Source organism: Micrasema longulum, unplaced genomic scaffold (assembly GCF_059751315.1).
Source record: "Micrasema longulum isolate JH-2025_06_02 unplaced genomic scaffold, ASM5975131v1 h1tg000031l, whole genome shotgun sequence".
NCBI classification, from domain to species: domain Eukaryota; kingdom Metazoa; phylum Arthropoda; class Insecta; order Trichoptera; family Brachycentridae; genus Micrasema; species Micrasema longulum.
In genome coordinates, this window is record NW_028277238.1 from 797044 (window position 1) to 823137 (window position 26094).

The following is a 26094-nucleotide window of genomic DNA, read 5'->3' on the forward strand; positions in this document are numbered from 1 at the left end:
ATTTTATTTTTGTTTTATTGGACGGTATTTACAAACTAACAGCTATGTACGGAGAACTGGTGAAAGAATAGTTGAGTTTTGTTTTAAATACATAAAAATACCAGAATTAATTTACATTTCTGTGAAAGATGTATAAAATGTTTTAAGATGTATAATTTATAACAGTAACATTTTGTCAAAATATTTTATCAAAGGTATAAACTAGCCGCAAATACAATGTCTCTTTTCAGCAAAGTTGTTCCAGAAGTAAATTTGGCTTCCAAATCGGTGTTACCAATATTTTTAGCAGCTTGAACCAGTTGACGCAATACTTCTTCCAAACGACGCATGCATCTTATAATGGAACCTGGCAAAGATAAAGTTATTATACCAAAAACAATATTTTGAGTATCTCCAAATGTTTGTAGACAAGGACCGGATAACATTACATTACATTGTGTAATGTGATGCCAGCCAGTAAACCAGCCAATGACAGGTCATAATTCCTGTAAATTTCTGGACTTCTATATTCCCTCCTCAAAAAGTGCTCCCCATCTCTGTTTTAATATAAGTCTTTTTTTTTATATTTTATTGATGTAATTTTACATTTTTACAGTTTTAACATTTCAATTTTCATATTTTTACTAAAACTTAAATTCCACCAAGCCACTTTCTGTAGCTTGTTGGTGGAGATTATATTTATACCAGCTTATATAATATTATATAAATTTTTTATAAATAAATAAAATAAAATATAATTAAATTTTATAAATAAACAATAAATTATTCATATTTATTATTTACAGCCGGAAAGATCAGAATATACATGTATATACAAATAATAATTTTTTATTTTCTTAATTTTTTTTTTTAAATACAGGAAATTATATGAAAAATTAAAATATTTACACATAAGCATTCATACATAAACTTTTGATCGAGTAGCCACTTTCTTATTTTGTTCTTGTTACATTGTGTGTTCAATTTAAGATCTTTCGGCAATAAATTAAAAATGCTAGGTACTAAATAATTGAGAGTTCTATTACCATACTTATTACATACTTTTGGTACTACCAAACTATAATTATATGTGAAACGTGTATTATGGTTATGCTTGAGAGGAATTTTGAATGTATTACTGTTAAATTGTTCTAAAATGATACAAAGCCACATTAATCCTCGAACAGGCAGAGTTTTCAGTGTTTTGTACAGGAAAACATTATCACTTGTTTGTTCGTAAATCTCTGCTGGTACTATTCTCTTAACTATAGAGTACTGTAGACCCTGGATCATTTTAATATTAGTTTTAGTCTAATGCACTATATTTTATTATTAATTCTACTAAAGAAAAATAAATCATTTTTTGAGTGATTTTAGGCAAAATAAAAGATAATTTATAAAAAGTACTCACAAGAGTCAGCAATCAATCACAAAGTTTAAATATATGATCCCATTTAAAATTATGATCTATAAAAATACCCAAATACTTGTACTCTACAAATTCTATGAGTTCACAATTACATGGGTTAGATATACCATCATGTAAGCAATTTGTGCAATGAGCAATAATACTAGCCAAAACATATTTTTTGGCATGTGGAGATTTTATGTACAAGCATAGTCTTTTTTTCATTTATAATAAGACCATAGTCATGAGCCCAATTTAACTATTTATTAAAATAACTAATGCGGTGTCATCTGCAAAAATAAATCTCCTTTGAAAACATTACAAATCATTGATACATTAATTTGATTGTTTAGTTAAATGTACAATACAGCACTACTGCCAGTTACAATGTACATTATATAACTAGGCAATTGCAACCAAAACATATTTTTTAAAAAAGCACAATAAATTATTAAGGCCCAGCATATAGCCCATAAAAACAATAGTAAACAAAGTCGAATGAGTCACTAATACACATTATGATACATGGAGAGGAATTATATTAAAATTACCATCACCATTATTGATCTATTCCAAACTTCAATTACATTACCCAAAAAAAAAAAACTCTTGAAATGTTTGTACGTCACATTGATATACAATCAATATACAAGATACAAAATGTTATGCATGAATAGTTGCTTTATGATTTTTCAATTTTATCTTATCTGTCTTAATATAATATTGTTAATTGAGCTTACCTTCAAATATATCAGTCATTTTACAAATTTGTAGAAATGAAGCTCCCTTGCACCAAGCAAGGACAACATCCATCAGAAATGGTTTAAATTTTTCTACATAGCCATCTTCTTCAATCTCTAATTGGCAATCTGTTGAAACCTTTGCTATTTTTCTTGCCAATTCCTGTCACATAAAAATATTAGGATACAGAATTGAACGAGTCATTGGGAAAACTTAATTCAGTTAACATTTTAAAAACTGTTATGCTTATTAAACATTACCTGCATTTGCCGTAATGGACCAGAAAGTTCATCAGTGGACTTGGGTAATTCAGAGCTTTTTTCATCGCACACAAAACAACTTAATAGGGCTACACATTGCTCCACCGTCAGAGAATTGAATAACCCATTAAACATCATTTCTGTCATCAATAATTCATCGGCACTGTTAATAAAGCAAAATTTGAATTAGTTGAAAAATATTACTTTAAATAAATTAATCTAAAATAATTCAATGAATATCAAATCAGATTCAATGTATGTTTTTTTTACAGACGGTAAAATGTGTGTTTTATTGAAACATTCAAAATTATATAAAATAGAATAAAACATAATTTTAAATACATACATACACTCTCAGTTCAGAGGTTCAAACCTGCTAGAGACATATTTTTTTATAATTTCTTTTTTCAAGTTAAGTATGAAAACATTTCTGCACAATAATCTATTCATGAATTAAAACGTATTCTGACTCATTATTTTTTTAGAAAAGTAATGGATTTATTTTAAAATATATTATTAAACTTTGTTTCCTGGAATATGCGATTTTTTATTTCTTTATTTTAACATGTAAGACATAATTTAAATTGTACATTGGTGGATTTATTGCCAAAGTTCAACTTCTTCCAACCAACTAATGATGATGATTTCACCAAATAAGCGTATTATTTAGTTAACTAAAGTTTTTTTTTGTTTTTTTTTATTTTATTGCTCTAAAAAACTTATAATTTTTAAAGTACTAATGTTGTATTAATTTTTTAAAATTATTATTATCCAGTTATTCTCAACTTTACTGTGTTTTATTTATATTTAGAACATAATATTTTCTCATGGTTATTGTTATCTTTTATTTAGAGATGTTATGTTTCTTTTCTACTTTTTTTGTATTATATGTTCACTAAATTGTTTAGTTTTAATTATTCTATTAATTTATATTATGTACTACATAATTATTGTGCACTGCTGTGATTATTTCTGTAAATCTTTTTTTTTAAAGGTTCTTTGAACCGTTGATGTATAAATAAATAAATATCCATATTGATTTTGAATATGTGTTAGAAATACCACATTGTAAAACAAGGCTCGCACAGAAACATGCATATTTTATAGGCCCAATTTTTTTTAATTCTTTTTTTACTGATAATATTTCATTGATTCCAAACTTTCAAAATTTTCCTTCTTTTAAAAAACATGCAATATCCTGGATTCAAACTAAAGATATGAACTCTTTTTTTCTATGATTTATTTTATTGCCCTTTATAATATAATAAGGAATATTTTTGTGTTTTTTTAAAAATATTTTTTATTTACTATAAAAACATAACATATTATCTTTCACAGAATTTTTTTTTTTTCTTATGTTACACAAAAATATTATAACTGACCATTATTTATTATAAGAGCAAAAATTCATTAATATTTTCTTGTGTACTTTGTGGGATTTTTTGTTTACTATTTTTCTATTAATATGTATTTCATTGCTATGTAATTATGCTTTATTTTTTTAATACTCTGTTTTATTATTATGTTTATTGTAAAAAACAAAAAAAAATAAAAATATATATATTTTTTTAAATATATACAATTCATTTTTCTAAATCCATTTCATGTATTTTTATCGGTATTCGTAGTATGTGATACTTCCCTATTCCTATTTTAATATAGCAAATTATTTATAACTCAAAAATGGCCACAAAAATTTTAATATTTGAGTAATTTAAAAACATATTAAAAGTACCTGCTCAGTTCACACGCCACCCGTCCTTTAATTTCAATGACATCAGTAGCGGTACAATAACCCAAGCGTCTTAGAATCCTTTTCCTACAACGGAGCTCATCCATTTGTAGTAAACTTTTAGCTTTTTTTAAGTCCTCTCTGTAAGACTTCAGTTCTGCCAAGATTTCCAATTTCTTACAGTAATTATCATAAAGAGCTGTTTTATTTGGGTCTTTGTGTAGGGGATGTTTATACAACCTGTAATTAAGGACACGTCAATTAATAATTAAGTAGTACGCATTACATAATACAGAAGAATTGAAAGATAAATAATTCTACCACCACTAAAATCACCTATCATGATACTTTTGAAAGATAATATTTAATGTAAATATACAAAGTCAATTCTTAGATATTACACCACTCACAAATTATTGACATTGGTCATAAAAACAATACATTACAAACCTAAATATGCCATTGACTTAAATGTTTAGACGATTGGATGAATATAAATTTAAATGTGTATTACAATAAATCTTTTTTGCATAAATACGGCAATAAATAACAAGGAGCATTGTTAAAATATCTGCTAAATAAAATTTATCCGAATGAAATTAAAATTCGATGATCATTTTTACACTCATAAAAAATATTTTACTTTGAAATCTCTGGATTTTTAGCATGCTTTATAAATTGCTCAGATTTAGGATAAATACAATCCATTTTACAAAAAAAAAAATTCACAGATGACGGATTGCGGGTTTATTCCAGCGCCTTACTACGGTGGACCCAGGTATAAGCATTGATGATTGAGAGGGCGGATTGATAATGAAGCTACCTAGCGCTAGATGGCAGCACAAACGCAAAAAAGATTATTTTTTTCCAAATTGCGATCTGTCAAACGGCAGATGTTAAAATGTCACCCAAATTCATAGATTAGTTTATTTGTTGTAGTCGTTTGAAGTAAACAACTTTTGTGTTTCTTTAAAAATGGAAAAAAGAGAATTTCGAGCAATGATTAAACACTATTATTTGAAAGGGAAAACAGCGAAAGAGACAAAAGAAAAGCTCGATAAACATTACGGTGAGTCTGCTCCGTCAGATTACATGATAAAATACTGGATTGCTGAATTTAAACGCGGCCGAACAAGCACTGCAACAATACCATCAACAGGAAGGCCAAAAGAGGTGGTTACTGAAGAAAATATCAAGAAAATCCTCGATATAGTTATGAATGATCGCCGAGTGAAGTTGCGTGAGATTGTTGAAATGGTAAACATCTCATATGAACATGTGTTAAACATTTTGCATGAACATTTGCATATGAAAAAGCTATCGGCAAGATGGGTGCCGCGTTTGCTCAGTGTCGAACAAAAACGAGTTCGAGAGACCACTTCACAGCAGTGTTTGGACATGATAAAGCGTAATCCTGTTGATTTTTGGCGTCGATTAATAACTGTTAATGAAACGTGGGTGCACCACTATACACCTGAAACCAAAAATCAATTGAAACAATGGGTGGAAGCTGGTGGAAGTGCTCCGAAGAAGGCAAAGGCAGTGAAATCGGCTGGCAAGGTTATGGCCACTGTATTTTGGGATGCACTCGGAATATTGCTCATCGATTACCTTAAAAAAGGATCCACAATCACAGGAAAGTATTATCGTGCATTATTGGATCAATTGAATGATGCAATCAAGGAAAAATGACCACATTTAAAGAAGAAAAAGTGCTCTTTCTTCAAGACAACGCACCGGTTCACACAGCATTAGATACGATGCTAAAATTACGTAAAATACACTTTGAATTGGTTGATCATCCACCTTATAGTCCAGATTTAGACTTTTTCCTGTTTCCAAACATGAAAAAATGGCTCGCAGGAAAAAGATTCAACTCAAACGATGAAGTGATTACCGAAACTAACGCGTATTTTTAGAGGTTCCTGAAATCGTATTACTCAGATGGTATAAAAAAGTTGGAATATCGTCTTACTAAGTGTGTCGAAGTAAAGGGAGACTATGTAGAGAAATAAATGGTTTTTGAAAAAAAAAAAAAAGTTTTTTTCCTACTTATGTAGCTTCATTTTCAATCCGCCCTCGTATATCTTCCATACAAAATATATTATTTTTAACCCATGTCTCCAATATACAGAACATAAAGGGTGGATGTCAGAAGTAATCAGGAGGTTGAGGATGGATTTCAATTCACAATATCTAGTAAATGTTACATTAGAAGTTTTGTTAAGGTTTAAATTAAAACAAAAAAATATTGTAATATGTTGACTATACTTTGTTGTTTAATATTGAATAATGGAAAAATAAAAATACTAGAAAAGTAATTGTTATGAATGAGGGGAAAAATGGGAAATCATACTATTTTAAATGTAAGACTATTGTAATAATTTGCAGCTTTGTCACCACAAAACTTCCTTAAATGTTGTAAATTATTATATTTCTCCTTTGACAGTGGAAGTGGATGGTCGTAGGACAATTTTGGAAGTTCAAATTCATTTTCCCTTATCTGTGTCATTGTCTTTTTTGTAGACTTTGTAATTTCTGAACGAACCCATTGAGAGTTGTAGAATTCCCTGTATGATATAGAACGAGGATCTTCTTTGGATACGTATAGTTCCTTAATTGGTCGGGTTTGAAATGGACATTTAGGTTTGTATTAGGCGTCAGATGTTTTGTCCAGGATCGGACACAATTGTTCTTTTCTACTTCCACAACTTCATACGGACTCGGTTCATCGGGCATCTTGACTCTTGTCTTTTGGTTTATAACTTCCATATTTTTGTCGCACTCCATGTACGAATGGCCTTTTATAGGGAATGTAACCTTGGTGGAATTCAAACGATTTTCAATATGAACCAGATTGTGCAGGAGCTGTTTAATTGTATAACTATTCTGTCCATAACAGGAATCGCAAAAAATATGAAGATGTTTTACTTCATTACGTAGGTAAAGGTATAAGAAGAAAAATACTTCATCACTTTCCTTTTTTGCTGTTGTTTCCGGATATATGTAAAATGTACATCGAGCATCAGAAAGAACATGAACATTAAATGTGAAAATTGATAATTATCGTCGATAATAAACATCATTTGTGGATATGTTTGGCACAGATATTTTTTTTTCAAAGTACATGCATATTGATTCAAAATGCTAAGCTTTTCTGCTTTGTATTTTGGCTTCCCGTTTTCTATCATAAAATACTTGTGCCTTAGTTTTATGGAGTTGAAGTTAAATTTGGAGTCTTCTAATTTCAGACTCATTGTAATGCAGATTTTGATTTTTTGCAGAAAATTCATCACAGGTACTACAGGAATCAACTCTGGGATAACCGAAACTTATGTTGAATTTGGTTGAGAATAGTATACGGTACGATTCATACGAAACCGGAAAAGTACGATATTTTTCCAAGTACATGGAATGAATTTTTTTTATTGTTAAATCTTTAGGTAAATATGTTTTTTGGGTGTCATGGAGACTATAATGGCTGCTTCTACCTTTGAATGAAGAAATGTGTTCCGTCACTGGGTTAACATTTTGATTAGGTAATTTATGCGACCTTATCAGTCTTTTCCCTGCAATCTTTGGGGGGCAATCCGGTTTCCTTTAGGGACTTCTGTAAAATCTGCAACTTTCTTTCACCAATACCAAAAATTGATTAAAAAGCCTTTGCACAAACCTGGACTTCCTTTGTAATGTCTTCTTCCTTAAATCTCACCTGGTATTTATATAAACTCTCGTGAAATTTAGTACGGTCTGCATTTTCTTCTCAAGATCTTCTTTGTGCTACCTTTGTCAATTTAATAAATGCACATTAGAATATATTTTGTTCATTCACAGATTTCGGTAAATTAAATTCTTTAATTAATTGTTTCCTTGCCAATTCTAGAACATTTTGAAAGCACTTCAGACTTATATAGCGGCAATCATCCCCAGTCGTATGACTCTGAACATTTAATAGTTTTCGAACATCTGTCATTCGTCCGTACTTGAGTCTTTTTTTAGCCTTTTTATCAAGAACACCACCATCATGAGTAGTTTGTACAATTGCAGGTGACTCCATACTTTTGTAAAATATATAAAATATTCACTATCACTGTTAAATATTGTGATTAATAAGCAAGATATAAATTTTATAAATAATAAAAAATTTACTAACTTTTCTTCTTGTTGCTCAATCTTTTTTATGCAATCTTCAAATACTTGGTCATTAATCTTCATGTCTTTAATAGGATTCAAGAGTGGTGGACCTTCTGGGAAGCGTTTTTTTACTTCGTTAATAGTTTTCAGAACAGATTTCCGATTATCCGAAGGTCTCAGATCTTTAGGATAGTAAACTCTGAGAGAACTCAGCTGGTATAAGAGTGTATGAACAACCGGTACTACTTCTATTTCTCCAGACTGAAATAAAAATAGTATTTAGCAAATAGCTGTTGCATTGCAATGATACAATTGTAAGTTTTCATACTTGGCCTTCTGGACATGGGAGCGGTGTAGCGTCGGCATCTTCTTCGGTTTTGGTTGATTTCTGCACGTGAAGCAATACATCCACTATTATGACACAATCGGCTGTAAGAGGATTATTATCATCAGGACCTTTTCCTTTTAAACCCCTTCGCTGATCACCTTGTCCCGGGTTCTGTTGTCTAAAATTTACTATTATGCCCCAATCATATTCTTCTTTCTCACTTTTAACCTGAAAAATATTATTAGGTTAAAATTTAAAAAACTCTTTATAAATCGAAAGATTGCTATGCTGTGTAGCACCTGTCTTCAAAACAGATTAAAATATTATAATGTACTGATTGTATACATTAGTTGGTGCAATTAATTTTCAATTTAAATAGAAACCAGAAATAATAAATTAAAGTTACAAACCTTAACCAATCTTCCGGGTTGAAGGAAGGGTTTAAGATATTGAGGCATGGTGATAAATGATCTAAATTGTGCTCCCAGAGAATCCAACTGCTGCCTTATATTGTAGTATGAAGCTACAGATTGTTCATTAGGAATTATCATTTTGCTACACTCTTCTTGTTTTTCTGTTACCTCTGAAGATTAAAAAAAAAAATACATACAAAATGTAATCATAATTAAAAAATTACTAAAAAAAATAATAATAAAAAAGCCACTTACTTTTAAACAAGTCAGGTATACTAGCCTGATTTTGAAACTGGAAGAAACTTCTTTCTAGCATGTATTCAGGATTAATTTCCTCTACCCTGAGGAGATTAAGGACCATATTGTATGTGAGATGGAATGCGGAGTTTATGGGATCTGCACTTCCTTGTACTATATCTTTACCAACAGCTGGGGACAATTTCTCATCGGCAATAAGAATGACAATTCCTTTATCATCCAATCCTCTACGGCCAGCTCTGCCAGACATTTGAATGTATTCACCGGACGTTATCTACGAAAGAAAATTACTAATCCCCAAGATGATAATTTACATTGTGAATTGATTGCATAATTTTTACTTACGGAACGAAAATCTTTTCCATCAAATTTCCTTAAGCTTGTAAACAAAACAGTTCGGGCTGGCATGTTGAGGCCCATTGCAAATGTTTCTGTCGCAAAAAGAGCCTAAAAATAAACTTATTGTGAATACAGATAACCTATTTACTTTACAAAACAACCCAACTGTATTTTATGACCTGCCATTCGAGTGCAGTTTGTGTCCAGACACGGTGAAGTCAATACGCCCGTGAGTTTTACTTTGAACAATTGTTTAGCATTTATTTAAGAATAATAAAATCCATATTATTGTTAAGGTTTAAAGCCCGAACCGAAAATTGACCAAGAACACATCAGGCACTGTATGTCAGGGCTTGAATGCCAACAAGACCACTCATGTCATTAAATAAATTTATGGTGAAGTGCTAGATATTAATTTTGGTCTCATAGGTTCAAATCGGACAATAGAAATCTAAAACATGCACCTAAATCTGATATTAAATTCGAGTCAGATCCTCGATTAACCATTGAGGAATTATCGCAGAGATTCATATCCCAATGGTCAACTGTGTAGTTACACTGTAACAAATAGAATGAGAATTTCGATTTTCAACTTGACAATAATTCCAATTATGTATTTTTATTCACCTTGATGAGACCTTCGGCAAACAATATTTCAATGGTCTCCTTAAGAATAGGTAACAGTCCACCGTGATGAATTCCAATACCTCGCCGAAGAAGAGGTAAAACGTTTTCTACTTGAGGTAATTTTTTATCTTCTTCCGATAACACGTCCATTGCATTATTGAATACTTCATCTACCAACTTTTTCTCCTCAACTGTAACAGAAGCAAAAACCATAGAAATGTAAAGTTAAATTTGAAAAACAAATACTAAATAAACTTCACGGAGGACCGAGTCAAGTCAAATGCAAGCAGAAAAAAATAACAAATAAAATTCATTATGCGTACATAGAATACAAATATATTATACATATTATGTGCAGAAGTACAGTACACCTTATAAACATATAAGAACTAACTGTAAAACAATAAATTAAATGTAAATTTCTTACCAGTGTTAAAATCCAACTTGGCCATTTGCATAGCGTATATTTCACAGTCTTTTTTACTAAAACTGAATATGATGACTGGGGCAAAGTTTCTTTCCATGATCATTTTGACAATCTTAAAAATATTGGATTTCTCATTTCCACCTCCCTTAATGCCCCCTCTCCTCCCCTTCTGATCTCCTTTTCCAGCTTCTCCAGCATTGGCCAGGACCGACATTGCGGTATTAAAGTTGTCTTCTTTAAACTGCCCCTAAAGGTAAAGTTTAAAAATGCATAACTCGGTATTAAATAAATTGTTAATCTGACTTTATGGAGATACCTAATTGAGATCCCTCATACTATAAAACAGGGATTTTCGCATGGATCTGATGTAAATTCAGACTATTATTTATTATTTTCATACAGATTAATTAATAAAAATAGCAAACATGGGGTAAATCATATATTTTTTTAATGAAATATGTACACAATCATCATCAAAACCTTATCTGCACCTGATGGTGCATAAGGCTCTATATTGATAAGCAAAATATCTCGATCACCTGTTACAGAAAGGTAGGTCTCGCGCTTCAGGTGACAGTCCAGGGACAGTGAAATATGTCAGTGTTCCCAAGGAATCGAACCCAGGACCTAAAGCATGGTATGTAAACGCACCAACAACTTATGAGGCGGATTTTTCTCCAGTTGATTTTCTTTTTCAGGATTTTTACCTTTCCTTTTTTGCCTTCGAGTCAGAAACACTTGTCCAGGATTCTGGTTATATTTCATACACAGAACTGTATTCTTATTCCCCCCAGAGACAGCGATGTACACAATGAAACAATAGAATTCTTCCACTGCGTTATAAATTATTTGTTTTATGTTATTCCTATTTTGTAAAACATTAAATCTTCAAAGAATCCACATGATACAAGTATGTATTAAAAAATAGTTTTAGATACCTTTTCATCGACTACAAGATGTATGCCATCACCTCCAGAAGGGTAGATGTAGTGCTGGAGGGGAGTCGGGCGGTACTCTGTATAAAGTACGTGGCACGGCTGGTGGTGAAGGCGACACACCCACTCCGCAAACTGTCGCGCGTTGGGAATAGTGGCCGACAGGAACACATATCGCACATTGTCAGGCAGGAGAATCAAGGTCTCTGAACACAAATCATATCAATACTTTATTATTTTATTAGTTAAGCGCGATCTGGATTTTGTTTACTTTTTTTTAAAGATATATTTTAGTTATTTATCCAAATGTTTCAATTTTCATATCATTTCCTAAGTCGTAATAAACTTGCGTTGGAAATATGGAAATCGAGGAATTTAAACCTTCGATCTGTGAGTTCATAACACTATCACAGGACCACAACCAGGTTCAGTTTTATACATAAATTTAATGGATACATGAAAAACATTTAATGAAAACTCAACACTGGCTAGAATACCTCAGTTAAAAGGTGAAAAGGCCATAAAAAAACAAAGAAGAAGAATTAATATTTCTCATTTTTTTATAGAACCCGCAATTTAAAAATTGCAGCTCATAACAGAACAAATAATTGTTTAAAAAACCAACCTTCCCATACAACACCTCTTTCCTTATCCCTCATGTAGTGGATTTCATCAAATATTACCCAACCTACTTCTCGCATCACTTCAGATCCTCTATAAAGCATATTACGCAAAATCTGAAATAAAAAAAATTATAAATTCATAGTTTTAATTTATTAAACCAAGCAACAATTGTAAATATTTTTTATAGATTAAATGAGTAATATTAAGTTATGACCACCTTGTCTGAATGGTTGTGGAGACGATCAGAGATCTGAGGTTCAATTATCAGTTCCATAACCATTTTAAATACTTAACAATGCAATTTACATACATAAATAAAATGGTCTAAAAGAAATTTGAAAAAAAAAATTATCTTTTAGGATTAATATTTACCTCAGTCGTCATGATTAAACAAGAAGCAGTGGGATTAATAGTCACATCGCCAGTAATTAAACCGACATCAACAAACTCTTCATAAAATTCTCGATACTTCTGATTGGATAAAGCTTTAATAGGAGTAGTGTAGATGACTCGCTGCTTATTTTTTAGAGATAAAGCAATAGCATACCTAAAAAATTTAATTTAATTTATTTGAAAGTTTTTATTTTAATCTTCATGTTTTCCACATCAACTCCTAAGTGAAGCATGTGGACATCACCAGACGTCTCCGAGAGACCTTATTGTCTGCTAGCACCCTCACTTCCTTCCGTGTCTCTAAGTTCCGCCGAATAAAGCAGAAAAATTTTCATCGACGGCCTTCTAGGACAGTGGGAGCCCACAGGCGTGAGGAGGCAACCTTGGTTAAGGCATCCGAAGTTCGTGTCCAAGCCAGGTCCACTACTGCGTCCGTTCAATCGAATCATCTTATGCTTAGAATCCGGTTGTGGTCCCGTGGCTAATGTCCTGGACTGACGGATCACGTACTCTACTGCAACTTGATTTCAATTTTCTAATAGTGAGTTATTTAAAACTGGTAAATGGTCCCTAAAATTCAAATATTTGGACAAATCATAAGAACGCAAATATTTAATTTAAAAAATAAAAAACTAATTTCCTCCCAAGCACTCTAAAAAGTCGGAAGTTTTGAGTTTTGGTAAGGTACCACGATTCGCACCCATATAAGATACTGGCACTAAACTAAAGTTGAATAATCGGCATGACTCTGCTAAGAGTTGCTCCAAAATTTCCAGGTGGGTACCCCAAATAAAATCAGTTTTGTTAACTTTCAGAATCTGCAGTACAGGAGCCCTTATTCTGACTAAGATTATGTGTGCAAGAATCTTTTCTGGAACGCTGAGCAATAACATATCGCGATAATATTACACGCCAAAGGAAAGCCTTTTTATGTGAAGTACAATGATCGTACCACTAACCTAATCCCTTAAACATTGTTTTTTATTCCGGACTTTTAAAGTGTGAAGACGCTGAACATTTGCATCCAAACTACTTTTTTGCACCTAAATTTGTTAAAACAGAAAGGAAAAATATTTTTGAGAAGGGAATATGGAAGTCTAGGCATTTACAGGGCTGATGACCTGTCATTGGCTGATTTAAGTGGCCACGTTACACGCTGTGTAACATTCAACATTCTGCCTATGTTGAAACATCCACATTTCCTCAACTCTTCCATCTGTTGACTTTTGTGAAGTAAAAGAGCTGAAACCTTAATCATGTGGGAGAGATTCATCTGGCTGAACCAATTTACCTACTAGGCAACACCTAAAAACTATTTTTCAATTTATATACATCTTCTTATACCAGTTAGTTTAATCAACAATGTTTTTAGTATTCCACCTTTGCCCGACTCTTTTCCCATTCTTTAGATATTTCCCTGCACAAACAATTTCATCGATGGTCGGAAAATGGTCCAAGATATTTATATCTATTTTAATAGCAAGTTATAAATTATTTTTCCAAAGAGTCCATTACAGTATAACATTGCAATAACAGCCAAATACAAATTAGTGTGGTTCAATTAAGTATCGCTTTCAATCAAAATATTATTTACCAAATTTCAGAATATTGCTTTATATAAATCATTGAGTTTTCTACTGATATTTCTTGTTGGAACTGCATTTTAACTATAATAATAATAATATGTAAATAGTTTTATTCCACTTTTATTTAGAATTTTACCAGTGACCGGGTTTTGTCGTGACCGACATCGTCAGACAGACAAAACTAGGTTGTTGGTAAAAATTATGAATAAAAGTTGAATAAAACTAAATACATGTTTTTATTATTATAATCATATATTTGGCACCATTTTCATGAAACACACCTCAAAGGTGATGTACATTTAACAACGATTGGAAGATTGGGATTCTAGGTCTCTGTTAACAGTTTAATTGTTTTTTTTTTTATTTTAGAACTTTTTCCTAGTAAAGATAAATTACAGAAAGGAGTTAAATGTATTGCAGCTACAGAGCACATGGGCAGCTCGAATTCTAAGCCTTATTGTTGAATACTAACGATTTCATTGACCAATAAAAAAATAGTGAAACTACATTTAGATACAGCGTAAATGTATGTCTCCTTGAAGGTTTACCTAATGAGGCAATCATCAACAAAAATCTTATGTACTTAATTATAAATGTGATATATATTCATAATTATAAATGTGATATAAGTATATTCATAATTTCAAATAAATACGTACTCTGCACACACAGTTTTACCAGCGGAAGTGTGTGCTGATACCAAGACCGATTGATTGTTGTCGATGCACACAATCGCTTCTTTTTGGAAAGGGTCAAGGATGAACTTGTACTGCTTGGCCGGGGGGCCCTGTGGAGACTGAAGAGCCTGGTACTCATGGCCCGGGGGCACTGCCACTTCGTGAGTACATCCCTCGTAAGTTTCTAAAGTGTGGACTATAATCCTGGAGTCCAGCACATCTGGGCTAAAAAAAAATTTTTTTTTTTTAATTTTTACAAATTAAATAGCAAGGCTAAAATTTAAGCAAACATTTTTTTTTTTTATTTCACAAAATATTATATTTTTTAAAGATAAATAATAATTTTATAATAAAATAATAATTTATTAATTTTTAAGATATTTTTTTTAAAATTAAATTAAAAATAAACTAGACTAAGAATTACTCTATGAATTAATACAGGGTGTTCTTTAAACCCTGTCACATCCGAAACCACGATGATCAGTATGGACAAGAAGACATATTCATCATCATCATTCCCTTTCCACACCTAATGGTGCATAGGGCACTACATTGGTACACCAATCGCAGCGTATCTTGATCATTTTTGTTACATGAATGTAAGATGATCAGTCTTACGCTTCAGGTGCCAGTCCAGGGACTATGAAATATTCTAGTGTAAAAACACTCTTTCAAATAATATTTCATATCGACCATGTCGGGAATCGAACCCGAGACCTCTTGCACGGTAGACAAATACACTGACCATTACACTACGAGGCCGACAAAAGACATATCAAAAAAATATTTAGAACAAAGAAAAATTTTAAAAATAAAATATTATTAAAAAAAAACAAATTGTTGCTTACAGTAAGCAGAAGTAAGCAACCATTTGCTTTTTTTGATATTTTATTTTTTTAAATTTGATTTGTTCTAAAAATATATTTTAATGTGCCAATATGTCTTCTTGCTCATACTGATCATCGTGGTTTCGGATGTGACAGGGTTTAAATAACACCTGTATATTAGGATGATTTAGAAATGGGAGCAATTTCAATTAGTACGGTGTTAATTTGGTAATATAAATTAACAGTAACGTTATCCTGACCTAAAATTTTTTTTCAATGGAAACAAGTATAACACCCGATAACTTCTTGCTAATAATTTAAACTACAAAACTGAACAAGGATAATATTTTCTAACTCACTTAATGTCATCTAGGAGTTCATCTCCTTCGACTTTCAGCTTTTTAAGTGCTTCGTGGTTATCATAATCGTGGGACCGTTTTTGATTCTTAACATCAGCTTCTTCAGTATCATTCTCACTAAAATAATTCAAACAAATACAATTGTTAATACAATAACTCCAAAGAACAGTATTCATTAAGCTTTGCTACAGTATATTATGTAAATCCTACGTTTGTGTTTTGTTGTTTACACCACTTTCGGGATGTGCTGGGGCCGGAGCGACATCATCTTCGTCATCAAAGCAAGAAAAAAGTTGATCTAATTGGGACATTTTAATTTAAAAATACAGTGTTTTTTATAATCTAATATTCATGGCATTTATTTCTTTAAACTTTTAAATTTGATTTATTGTTTAATCTGCGTTCAGGAAAATCCAGAAAAGACAGCGCAGGAATCAAACGCACATGTCAGTTGGCGGCAGTCACAGACCACAGCACCACAGATTAAATTGAGAATTGCGATAATGATTGGAATTTGACCATAAATCATAAATAGTAAAAGTTTTAACCATAGACAATAACGCTTAATTCGGAAAATTCCGTCTGATATATTTTTTTAGATCATCAAAATCATGATTTCCTTTTTCGCAGCTAATGGTACCGTAAAACGGGGTGTATAGGGACAGTTTGTGTTATATAAGTAAGCGTAGATCGTGTTTTTTTTAGCTATATAGATGATAATTTTGGACACAGAGTTTGTTTTTGTGTCTCTTCAACTATTTGTTTCCTTATTTTGTGGGTTACCATTGCACATTCTTAAATAAATACCGTTAATGCAAGTGTTCCTGTTTACCTGCACTGCGGGGTCTATAGGGACGCCTTTGGTGTCATTAGGAACATCTTTAGGAATATTGATAATAACTGAATTAAATTATTAGAGGGTAGGTAATAAAAACATCAGAATAATCATAAAATATTTATTTCTTGTAAGAATTACAATAATGTCTTTCGTAAAACTAACCTCCATAATATTTTATGCAAATAAACTCACAACTCAAAGCGTCAGTAGCACAAGTAGGGCAAGCTAAATTTTTGCACATAATTCATTTCATCCACCCATTAGGCATCTTAAATTTATAATAATCAACGTAATTACATGCACAACAGTTTTGTCTATTTAATTGAAGGATATTTGGTTTCACATTTTCTAGACCATGGAGAGCAATATTCTTGCATGATTTGCGGCTATTGAGTTTTTTGTCATCTTCATCCATAAGAGAATAAATTTCGTCTTCCAGTTCCATTGCCTTTTCTATGTTTTCTTTATGAAAGTATTTTTAATTAGGACTTTTAATGGTTTATAATGTTCTGCTTGATAATATTCTGCTGAATGATGTTCTAAAGGAATTACATCAACAAATTTGTTGATTTTTTGGCAATTTGCGTCATATATTTCAATGATATTGTTCTTACTGGTACCTGCAAAAAACTCGTTGTTTGCATCAGCTTGATGGAAAATAACATCAGCAGCCTTTATAAGTTGTGATTCTATATTGCTGCTATTCAAATAATTTGATTTCGTATTTTTCGTCTTCATATTTTTGATTGATTTTGATTTGATCGTTTTCTGTGTTTGAGCTTTTTTTGTGTTGCGTTTACGGCTTGTTTAAGACTCTCTATACATTTTTTGTCTACACTTTTTCCTGCTTCTAAAGAATTTTTTTTTTGTTTTCTTTATTATTGGAATCAGGATATCTCAGATCTTTCAAAAGAGACAGTACAGATTTAGTAACTTCCTTGGCACGTTGATCATTTTGACGTTCTTTTGGAAGTAGATCTAGCACAGCATTCCGATTCAGTGGGTGTAAACCAATCTTTTTGAATCCTGCAATTATGTTGTTTCCTGCATTTTGTAATATTTTTCCGACAATTTTTTCAAAAGTCTGTGAAACATACTTTTTGGTATGGCAGTTTCTTTTCGTCCATCAGTCGCCTTTCAAGTAACCAGCAGGTCTCACCAGGCCATCTTTAATGGCCGAAAAAAAGCCACGTCAAGCGGTTGAGTCAGATGTGTGGAGTTAGTAGGTAAAAATGCAAAATCTATTTCATGATCTCTGCATTTTGTAATTATTATATGTTTTTTTTTAAATATATTGTTTTTTTCTGTGGTTTTAGCTTTAACAGATTTGACAGTTCACTGAATTGACAGATAGTTCTACATTATCTATGGATACTAGTATCATAGTAATCTGTGATTGACAGGACAGTAATCGGGGGAATAATAAATAAATTATGACAACCATTAATTTATACTTATCAATTCCAATACAAGTGATTGTAATTCTTTAAAAAGATTCACTTCCCAAAAAAAAGGCCAATTCAATTAAACCATCTTATGATGAGTCGATGTTTAAAGAAACGTCGGAAGCAGGAAGTAAAATATGATTCGTTTTCTGGAATATGTCAATGTTGTCTTCTATCCGCAAATAACCTAAAAAATATGTTGCAAATCTTCCAAATAGGTAACAAACAAGAAACTTATTCAGATATGTTAAATTCCTGCTTCTCAATTGAGGTATGTATTAAAGCAATATTCTTAAATTATTCGTTTTTGTCAATTATTATTGCGTTCCGTACAGAAAACTGGCAGCATCCAATGTACATCAAACCAGATTATGGAAAATGATCGGATTCCGACAGATTTTCCCAACCACGATTGGGAGATGTTCTCAATAGGCGGGTAGCGTAAACGAATCAAACATGCTGCCGTGAATATCTTATTGGATCCAATAATTCGTATGAAATTCGTATAACTGTCTGAGATTTCTGAGCCATGATGCCCTTTTCCGTCCCATACTCCGCCTGCCCTCTATCTTACCTTCCATAATAAATTGGAGAAGGCATACATTTCATTGCGGAATATGTGGCCAGGTACGAGGCTTTTCTTCTTTTGACAGTGGTCAGTAACTCCCTCTCTTTGTTCATAACGCTTAAAACCGCTTCAGTGAGCTAGTGATACATTTGTTCACTACTTAAAAGATCCAGTCACTTTGGTAATACTGATCAAGTGATGTGTATCCTCTCGGTGATAGGGTCTTACCCACCTCTAATACAAACATGTATGCCAGTGGTGGGCAAACTCATTTGTCAAAAGAGCGATAGATCGGCAGTACAACAATTAAGATTTCTTTTGAGAGTAAAATTTCTTTTACTTTTAAACTGCCAACATATTATTGTGCAGCCTAAGATCTCAGTACTTATTCTCTGTTTCATGTAAAAATTTAAAAAATCGGCGATGATAAAGAGCTTTAGCGACATTTATGTTGACAATCTTAATCACTAAAATTCAAAGCACTGAAAATTTCTTCTAGAAATGTCTTTGCACAACAGGCTTCTTAATGAATTATGCAATAGTAAACAAGTATCTCATGACTTATTTTTGCCTTGAAAATGGAAACAAAACCTTTCTCACACTGATCATACTTTTAGCTCCATATATTAAAATTGGAACAATTTTATCGAGTGTAATATGATGCATTTAATGACAGCATTTACAATATCCTCTATTATCCAAATAGCAATAGTCCTTGAAGTTCTTCTTTAGGACCCGTAGACTAAATAAATCAAACAAAAAGTGAAACTTGAGTGGCTAAAGAGCCGCATGTGAGCCGCGGTTTGCCGACCACTGATGTAGGCTGTTTGATCCCTCAAGTAAAATAAATGTTTTCTTATTGCTTGTCCCATTTCAGGTGATGAATAATGAAACGTCTGAAGATCAGCTATATCTTATTTGCGAAAATTGCATTTTAAAATTGAGCGAATGTTATTTGTTTCGGACCCAAATTGAAAATGTTCAAAAAAAATTAAAGAATTTTGGTAATTTCCAAGATTATGTTACAGGTATAGTGAAAATTTACCATTGTATTAAAATATTTTCAAAAATATAGATTTAGTTGTGGGCATATTTATTGTATTCAGATTATTTGAGTTTAGAGAAGTTACTCTTAACTCACTTTTTGTATATTAGTTTAACGTATTGAGGGTTGAGGTAGTTAGTATAAATGCTTGTAACCTTGAGATAATCTAACAAAAGTGGAGCTCTATCAATACTAAAAATTGTGAGATTTTTTTTACAAATAAGTATGGAACTGTACAATATAAATTCCATAGTAATTATCATGATAAAAAAATGCTGCAAAATGTAAAATAATATTCCTTTCAATATTTTTTAGGAATATTTTTATATTATATTAAATTAAAGAAAAACACAAATGGATATGTAAAATACTTTTGCGTTTTTATTTTTTTTAAACAATAAAAATCCTTATTGTCACCACTTAGTTTTTATATAATCATTAAATTGTGAACCTCAATTTCGAATAGCATGGATGGAATGCTTACATTTATTTTTTCTCAAGTAACCCATATATAAACAATGTAGTTTGAAACTCTGCTTGATGCCAATTTAAAAAAAAAAAAAAAAAAATTAAATCACGTGTTTTTTACAGATGAAAAAAATGAAATTGAATCAATTACAATAAAACAAGAACACGAATCGAAAAACAATTATAATCTTGATATAAAAATAAAGGAAAACAGCGAAAATTCTGATTCTGAAAGAGATACATTAATTAGTTATAGAGATAAAAAAAGGAAATCAAATCCCAAGAAAACTATGCGGCCCTCTAAAATGTTAAAATCATCACCTGTATTAAAAAATAGGACAAAAAAATATAACAATCGAAGTGAAGAAAAAACTACATCAGTTAATAATTACAAAGAATGTCAGCGATTGAGAAAACAACGAATTTCGAATGATCTACCTTTTAAATTAGAAACATCTGCATTGACTTGTGAAATATGTAAAGAAACATTTCCGACCCATAAACAGCTAGTGCGACACATGGCCGTTCATTTTCCTAATCATATTTGTGACCTTTGTGGAAAACTTTATATTTCTAAAGTTCGTTTAGATGCTCATCTTAAGACTCACAATGATGAAAAAGTGACGTGTCAGATTTGTAGCAAAGTTCTTAAAAAATGCAGCATGTTAAGACATGTTCGCTCTCACACTGGAGATAATTGCGTATATCCATGCAATTTGTGTAATGAACGGTTTGTTTCTTACAGCACTCGCATAATTCACTTACGTAAAGTTCACAAGCTTATGGGAAGGGTTCACATGTGTAAAATGTGTCCTAAAACATTTGAAATATCAAGTTATCTTTCAAAACACATTCGAAAAGATCATTTCCAAGAAAAAAATCACAAGTGCAACTTATGCAAACAAGCCTTTTTCTCGAATTGCAAGTTGAAAATTCATATGGTCACACATACGGGTGAAAAGAATTTTCAATGTAGAGTATGTTTTAAATGTTTCAGCAGAAAACAATCTCTTACAGAACACATGAAATTACACAACAATATAAAGAAACACATTTGTCTAGTTTGTCACAGAGCCTTCACGCAAAAATGCACTTTGCAAATCCACATGAAGGTACATGACAAGAAGCCTGCATGAGCCAACTTAAATGAATAGAACCTATATTAGTGGATAAAGATATTTATGTACTACATATGGAGCCATGATTGCCAAAACATTGTAACCGACAAAAACAATATTTTATTGAAGAATATTTCTTCTTTTTAATTACTAAGAAATTCACTTTGAGAGCCAATTTTTGTATCGAATATCTATTTTATTGATACAAATAGAATAAATATTTGAAACAAATTTTGATTCTCAAAGCATATTCCATAATAATTTATAAGAAGAATATTATTGATTAGGATGTTTTGGCATATACAACAACATCTCAACAACAACAACAACAGTCAGTATTTTCACTTGAGTTCCCTCTATTATAGCCTCTGAAGTTTGCTACCGCCCGCGTCTCCCTTTCAGTGGTGGAATAGTTCCTCTCTGCTGGTGTTAGTAATCGACTGGCGTTCTTGGGAAGGCATTCACTTGGGGAGACTCCCATTTCCACTTTGCACTTTTCTTTGTGAGATTAGACAGTGGTTATGCAATGTTTTCAAATTGGGGAACAAATCTTCTGTACCAAGAGCAAGTATGTAGAAAGGTTTGCACTTGTTCTAGGTCATTGTAATGACAATCGAAAGAGGGTGACAGGACATTGATGTCATCCAAATATGCCAATATCTGGATAGGGCTCAACTCAATGCGGAAACGGTAAATTAAGCGTTTAAAGGTTGCAGAGGCATTTCACAATCCGAAGGGCATCTTATTGAATCATGACCAAATGATGTTATAAAGCCAGTTTTGTCTTTATCATTCTTGTGCACTTTTATCTGCCAATAGTCCGCGTGAAGATCTATTATGGACATGAGTTTTGACTGTCCTCCATTCTTGGCAAATGGTATGCATCAGGCACCATTACTGCACTCAATTAAACTAAACTACTACTCATTGTAGCGAAGGACGCGTGTGTTTTGTTCGCTCCGTTTTTAAATTTAATAAAGTGTTCACTATGTCGAAGGATCTCAGTGAAGTGATCGCAGAACAGAGTAAACTAATTGCTCTGTTACTCTGCAGAGTTACATCAATTGAGGATAAGGTGAGCGTTGGATTTGGCGAGATTTTGGATGCTTTGAAATCTCTGCCTAAGCCGATCTCTACCGACTTGTGTAACGGCAACAATATGTCGCAGTCCGCGTCAGCCGACCGCGGCCCGCCCGGCTCGCCCGGCCTGCCTACTAGCGTCGTTCCGGCACATCCTGATACGGCGGCGTTACTTGTAGACTGCGTCGCAGTGTCTACAGCGCATACTTCTGCGCACTCCGATCCTGCGCCGCTGCTGTCGGCGCGTGTAGCCGAGTCGACTATGGTACCTGCGCCGGTAATAAACGAGAAGCGCAAAATTAATACTCGCTCAGTTGGGAAAAAATCCACAAACGTAATGTCTGCGATCTCGCGGAAGGATAGCAGCGTACCGGAGCGACCGGGGAAGGTAATGACTGAGGTTGCCCCGATCCCCAGTTGTTCGTATTCACTACTTGTCACTGCTCCTGCCGCTGCCACTGCTCCTGTCGCTGCCACTGCTCTTGCCGCCGTCGCTGTTCCTGTTGCCACTGCTGTTGTAAATCCAGCAGTGACACCGCCATCTTCAGCCCGCGACGCCACAGAGTGGAAAACAGTGAAAAATAAAAAACGTGTCTTCATTCGTGGTAGCATTGGAAGACGAACTGAGCAGGATTTAAAATTTTATCATTTTTATCCTTTTCACAAGGACACCACGAGTGAAGACATGTTAAAATATTTGAATTCTTTTGTAAGTACCGCTTCATTTAATATTGCAAAAATTAAAGCACGGGGTGATTATTCGTCGTTTAAAATCGGTATTCCAAAAGGAATAACGGACATAGTTTTGAAACTGGAAAATTGGCCACGCAAATCTTTTATTAAAGAGTGGGAAGACAACCGAAATCCTCCGCGTCTTCCAAATATCAAATGACTTTTTCGTGATGCATCAAATAAAAAGCTGCATTTTTATTACCAGAATACTCACGGTTTAAAGACGAAGTGTGTAGAGTTCTACAACAATGTCGCAGCTGGCGATCATGACGTCATCGCGTTAACCGAAACGTGGTTAAATGATACCGTCTTTGATTCCGAGATTTTTGATAGTAATTTTACAGTTGTGAGAAGAGACCGGTATGGCCACAGGCAGGGTGGGGGGTGTTTATTGGCAGTGAGAAATAGAGAAAACTTGCGAGTCGAGCGTTTTTCTATATTGGAAACTACCAATGAAGATCTTTGGGTAAAACTAACATACGCTCTCGAAATTACTTTTATTTGTGTACTTTACTTTCCTCCGGCGAGTGAGGCTAACACATATCGATTATTTTTCGACAGGGTTTTGTCCAGTTTAGATTTGTTTCAGAACAGAAGCGTCATTATATTGGGGGATTTCAATTTACCTTCAGCGAGCAACATTGAAGGTATAGAGGCTGATCTAACTTTTTTGTGCTCATTGTTGAAACTTTCCCAGTGTAATGATGTTTTGAATTCTAGAGATAGGATTCTGGACTTAATACTTGCCGGGAAAGAAGTTGATGTGTTTCGGTCATTGTCACCTCTAACAAGAGAAGACAATTATCATCCCGCGCTTGAATTTTGTATCAGTGTGTCGATTAATCGTCCCCATCGAACTGAAGTTCCCACGGAAGGCACAGTCAGTTGGAGAGGCTGGAACTTCAATAAGGGCAATTTTGACCAGCTATGCTTTTTAATGGCCAGTATCGACTGGAATGAGGTATACGACACATTGGATGCAAAACTTTTATTGTATTGTTGAAGGAGTACTTGATTCTTGTTTTCCTAGAAGGTCTCAGACAACTGGAAGAAGGCGATATCCAAAGTGGTTTTCTGGGGCTATTGTTAGGGATATTCAGGTTAAGCATTCCTACCATAAAAGATGGAAAGCTGCGGGCTGTCAGAATGATTATGAAATGTTTGGTAGATTAAGATCTAGCGTTAAACGTGACATTCGATCAGCGTACCGGTCATTTATTTCCAGTATGGAAAACAATATTCTCAAAAATACAAATTGTTTTTGGGATTTTATTAAATCTCAGGCCGCTTTGTTTTTTATTTAATTTGTCATTAAATACAGGAGTCTTTCCAGAAATTTGGAAGATATCTAAAGTTACTCCTATACACAAGAGTGGCTCTAAGTCATCCGTAGAAAACTATAGACCTGTAGCTGTACTTTCAGCGCCAGCTAAGGTATTTGAAATTTTAATAAGTAAAATCATCGCTTCTCGAGTCGAGCCATTTATAATAGATGAACAGCATGGGTTCAGGAAGGGTCGCTCGGTTGAAACAAATTTAATGATATTTACAGACTATATTACGGCTGCATTAGATGCAGGATATCAGGTTGACTGTTCATATAATGACTTTGCCAAAGCCTTTGATACAGTCGATCATGATGTTATGTTAAACAAGCTGAGTGAGATCGGTTTCTCGGATGAAATGCTAAAATTAATGGCGAGCTACCTCCGAAACCGAAATCAATACGTTTCACATGGCTTGTTTGCATCAAAATTTTTTAATACTTACTCAGGTGTTCCCCAGGGATCCAACTTGGGTCCATTACTGTTCTCTATTTTTATCAATGATATTAAAAAAGTTGTAGTCAAATCGCGTTTTTTATTATTCGCGGATGACTTGAAACTATTTTTGAGGGTTAAAACTTTGGATGATTTTCGTTCTCTCCAAACGGATCTATTAAACGTATCTGAATGGGGAAGACGAAATAAATTATTGTTCAATATTTCAAAATGCTCAGTTATGTCTTTCACCAGGGCCCACAAAACGCTATTCTTCCGCTATAGAATGAATGACCAGAATCTTATGCAGATTGCGAAGGTTAAAGATCTAGGCATCACTTTTGTGAGTTCCCTGACATTTCATGATCAGATCGAAACAGTTTGTAGTAGTTCATTGAAGATGTTAGGATTCGTCTTGCGTACTGCTAGGGTTTTTGGTAGTACACGAGTACTGAGAATTCTTTATAACTCGTTGGTGCAAAGTAGACTCGAGAGTGGCTCGATGATTTGGGGACCGTGTGAGTTGAAGTACTCTCTTATGGTGGAGAGGGTTCAGAAGAAATTTCTTCGGTTTCTCTACATGAGGGAGTGCGGATATTATCCATGGCTTTATCCCACTGAGTTTCTCCAGGGTATGCTTGGTTACAGCAGTTTGAAGACTAGAAGGAATGTGTATTTAACAACGCACTTCTTTCGATTGTTGCGCAGTATTATTGACAACCCTGAAATTATGCGGAGCATTAGCTTTTATGTTCCTGATAATTACCTTAGACAGCGTCAACATAGACTGTTTCACATTCCAATATACAGGACCAACCTGCCAATGGTTATGCCTGTTAGAAGGGCTATCTCTATGTTGAACAATATCACTTTGGACATTGACATTTTTCACGTCTCTGAGGGAGTTTTTCGTTACAAGATTCTCTTACTTTTTTAACATATTATTCTTTGGATATTATGTATACTAATGTGTTTTTTTTTTACATATACCTA

The 26094-nt window shown here is 33.0% G+C and overlaps 2 protein-coding genes across 3 annotated transcripts; one reads left to right on the top strand and one right to left on the bottom strand.

The window, feature by feature from the left end:
- Position 1: 1 nt before the first annotated feature.
- On the bottom strand, positions 2 to 16537 carry Mtr4 (exosome RNA helicase Mtr4). The gene is made up of 17 exons (XM_088224372.1): positions 16258 to 16537; positions 16048 to 16164; positions 14844 to 15086; positions 12578 to 12752; positions 12207 to 12318; positions 11585 to 11787; positions 10647 to 10893; positions 10220 to 10410; positions 9599 to 9700; positions 9251 to 9527; positions 8993 to 9165; positions 8583 to 8810; positions 8274 to 8515; positions 4124 to 4360; positions 2389 to 2551; positions 2128 to 2290; positions 2 to 346 (listed from the first exon to the last, which is right to left on the bottom strand). Exons 1-17 carry the CDS (start codon positions 16356 to 16358, stop codon positions 189 to 191), a joined length of 3132 nt encoding a protein of 1043 aa, XP_088080498.1. The 5' UTR covers positions 16359 to 16537; the 3' UTR covers positions 2 to 188.
- Positions 16538 to 18254: 1717 nt separating this feature from the next.
- LOC148285483 (uncharacterized) lies at positions 18255 to 21855 on the top strand. Of its 2 annotated transcripts, XM_088224389.1 has the most exons (4): positions 18290 to 18460; positions 18549 to 18601; positions 19776 to 19926; positions 20535 to 21855. In XM_088224389.1, the coding sequence occupies exons 1-4, from the start codon at positions 18433 to 18435 to the stop codon at positions 21545 to 21547; spliced, it is 1245 nt and encodes a 414-aa protein (XP_088080515.1). In that variant the 5' UTR covers positions 18290 to 18432; the 3' UTR covers positions 21548 to 21855. The 2 variants fall into 2 exon arrangements, with proteins under 2 accessions (XP_088080507.1, XP_088080515.1); XM_088224381.1 differs by having other exon boundaries at positions 18255 to 18601.
- Positions 21856 to 26094: the final 4239 nt, after the last annotated feature.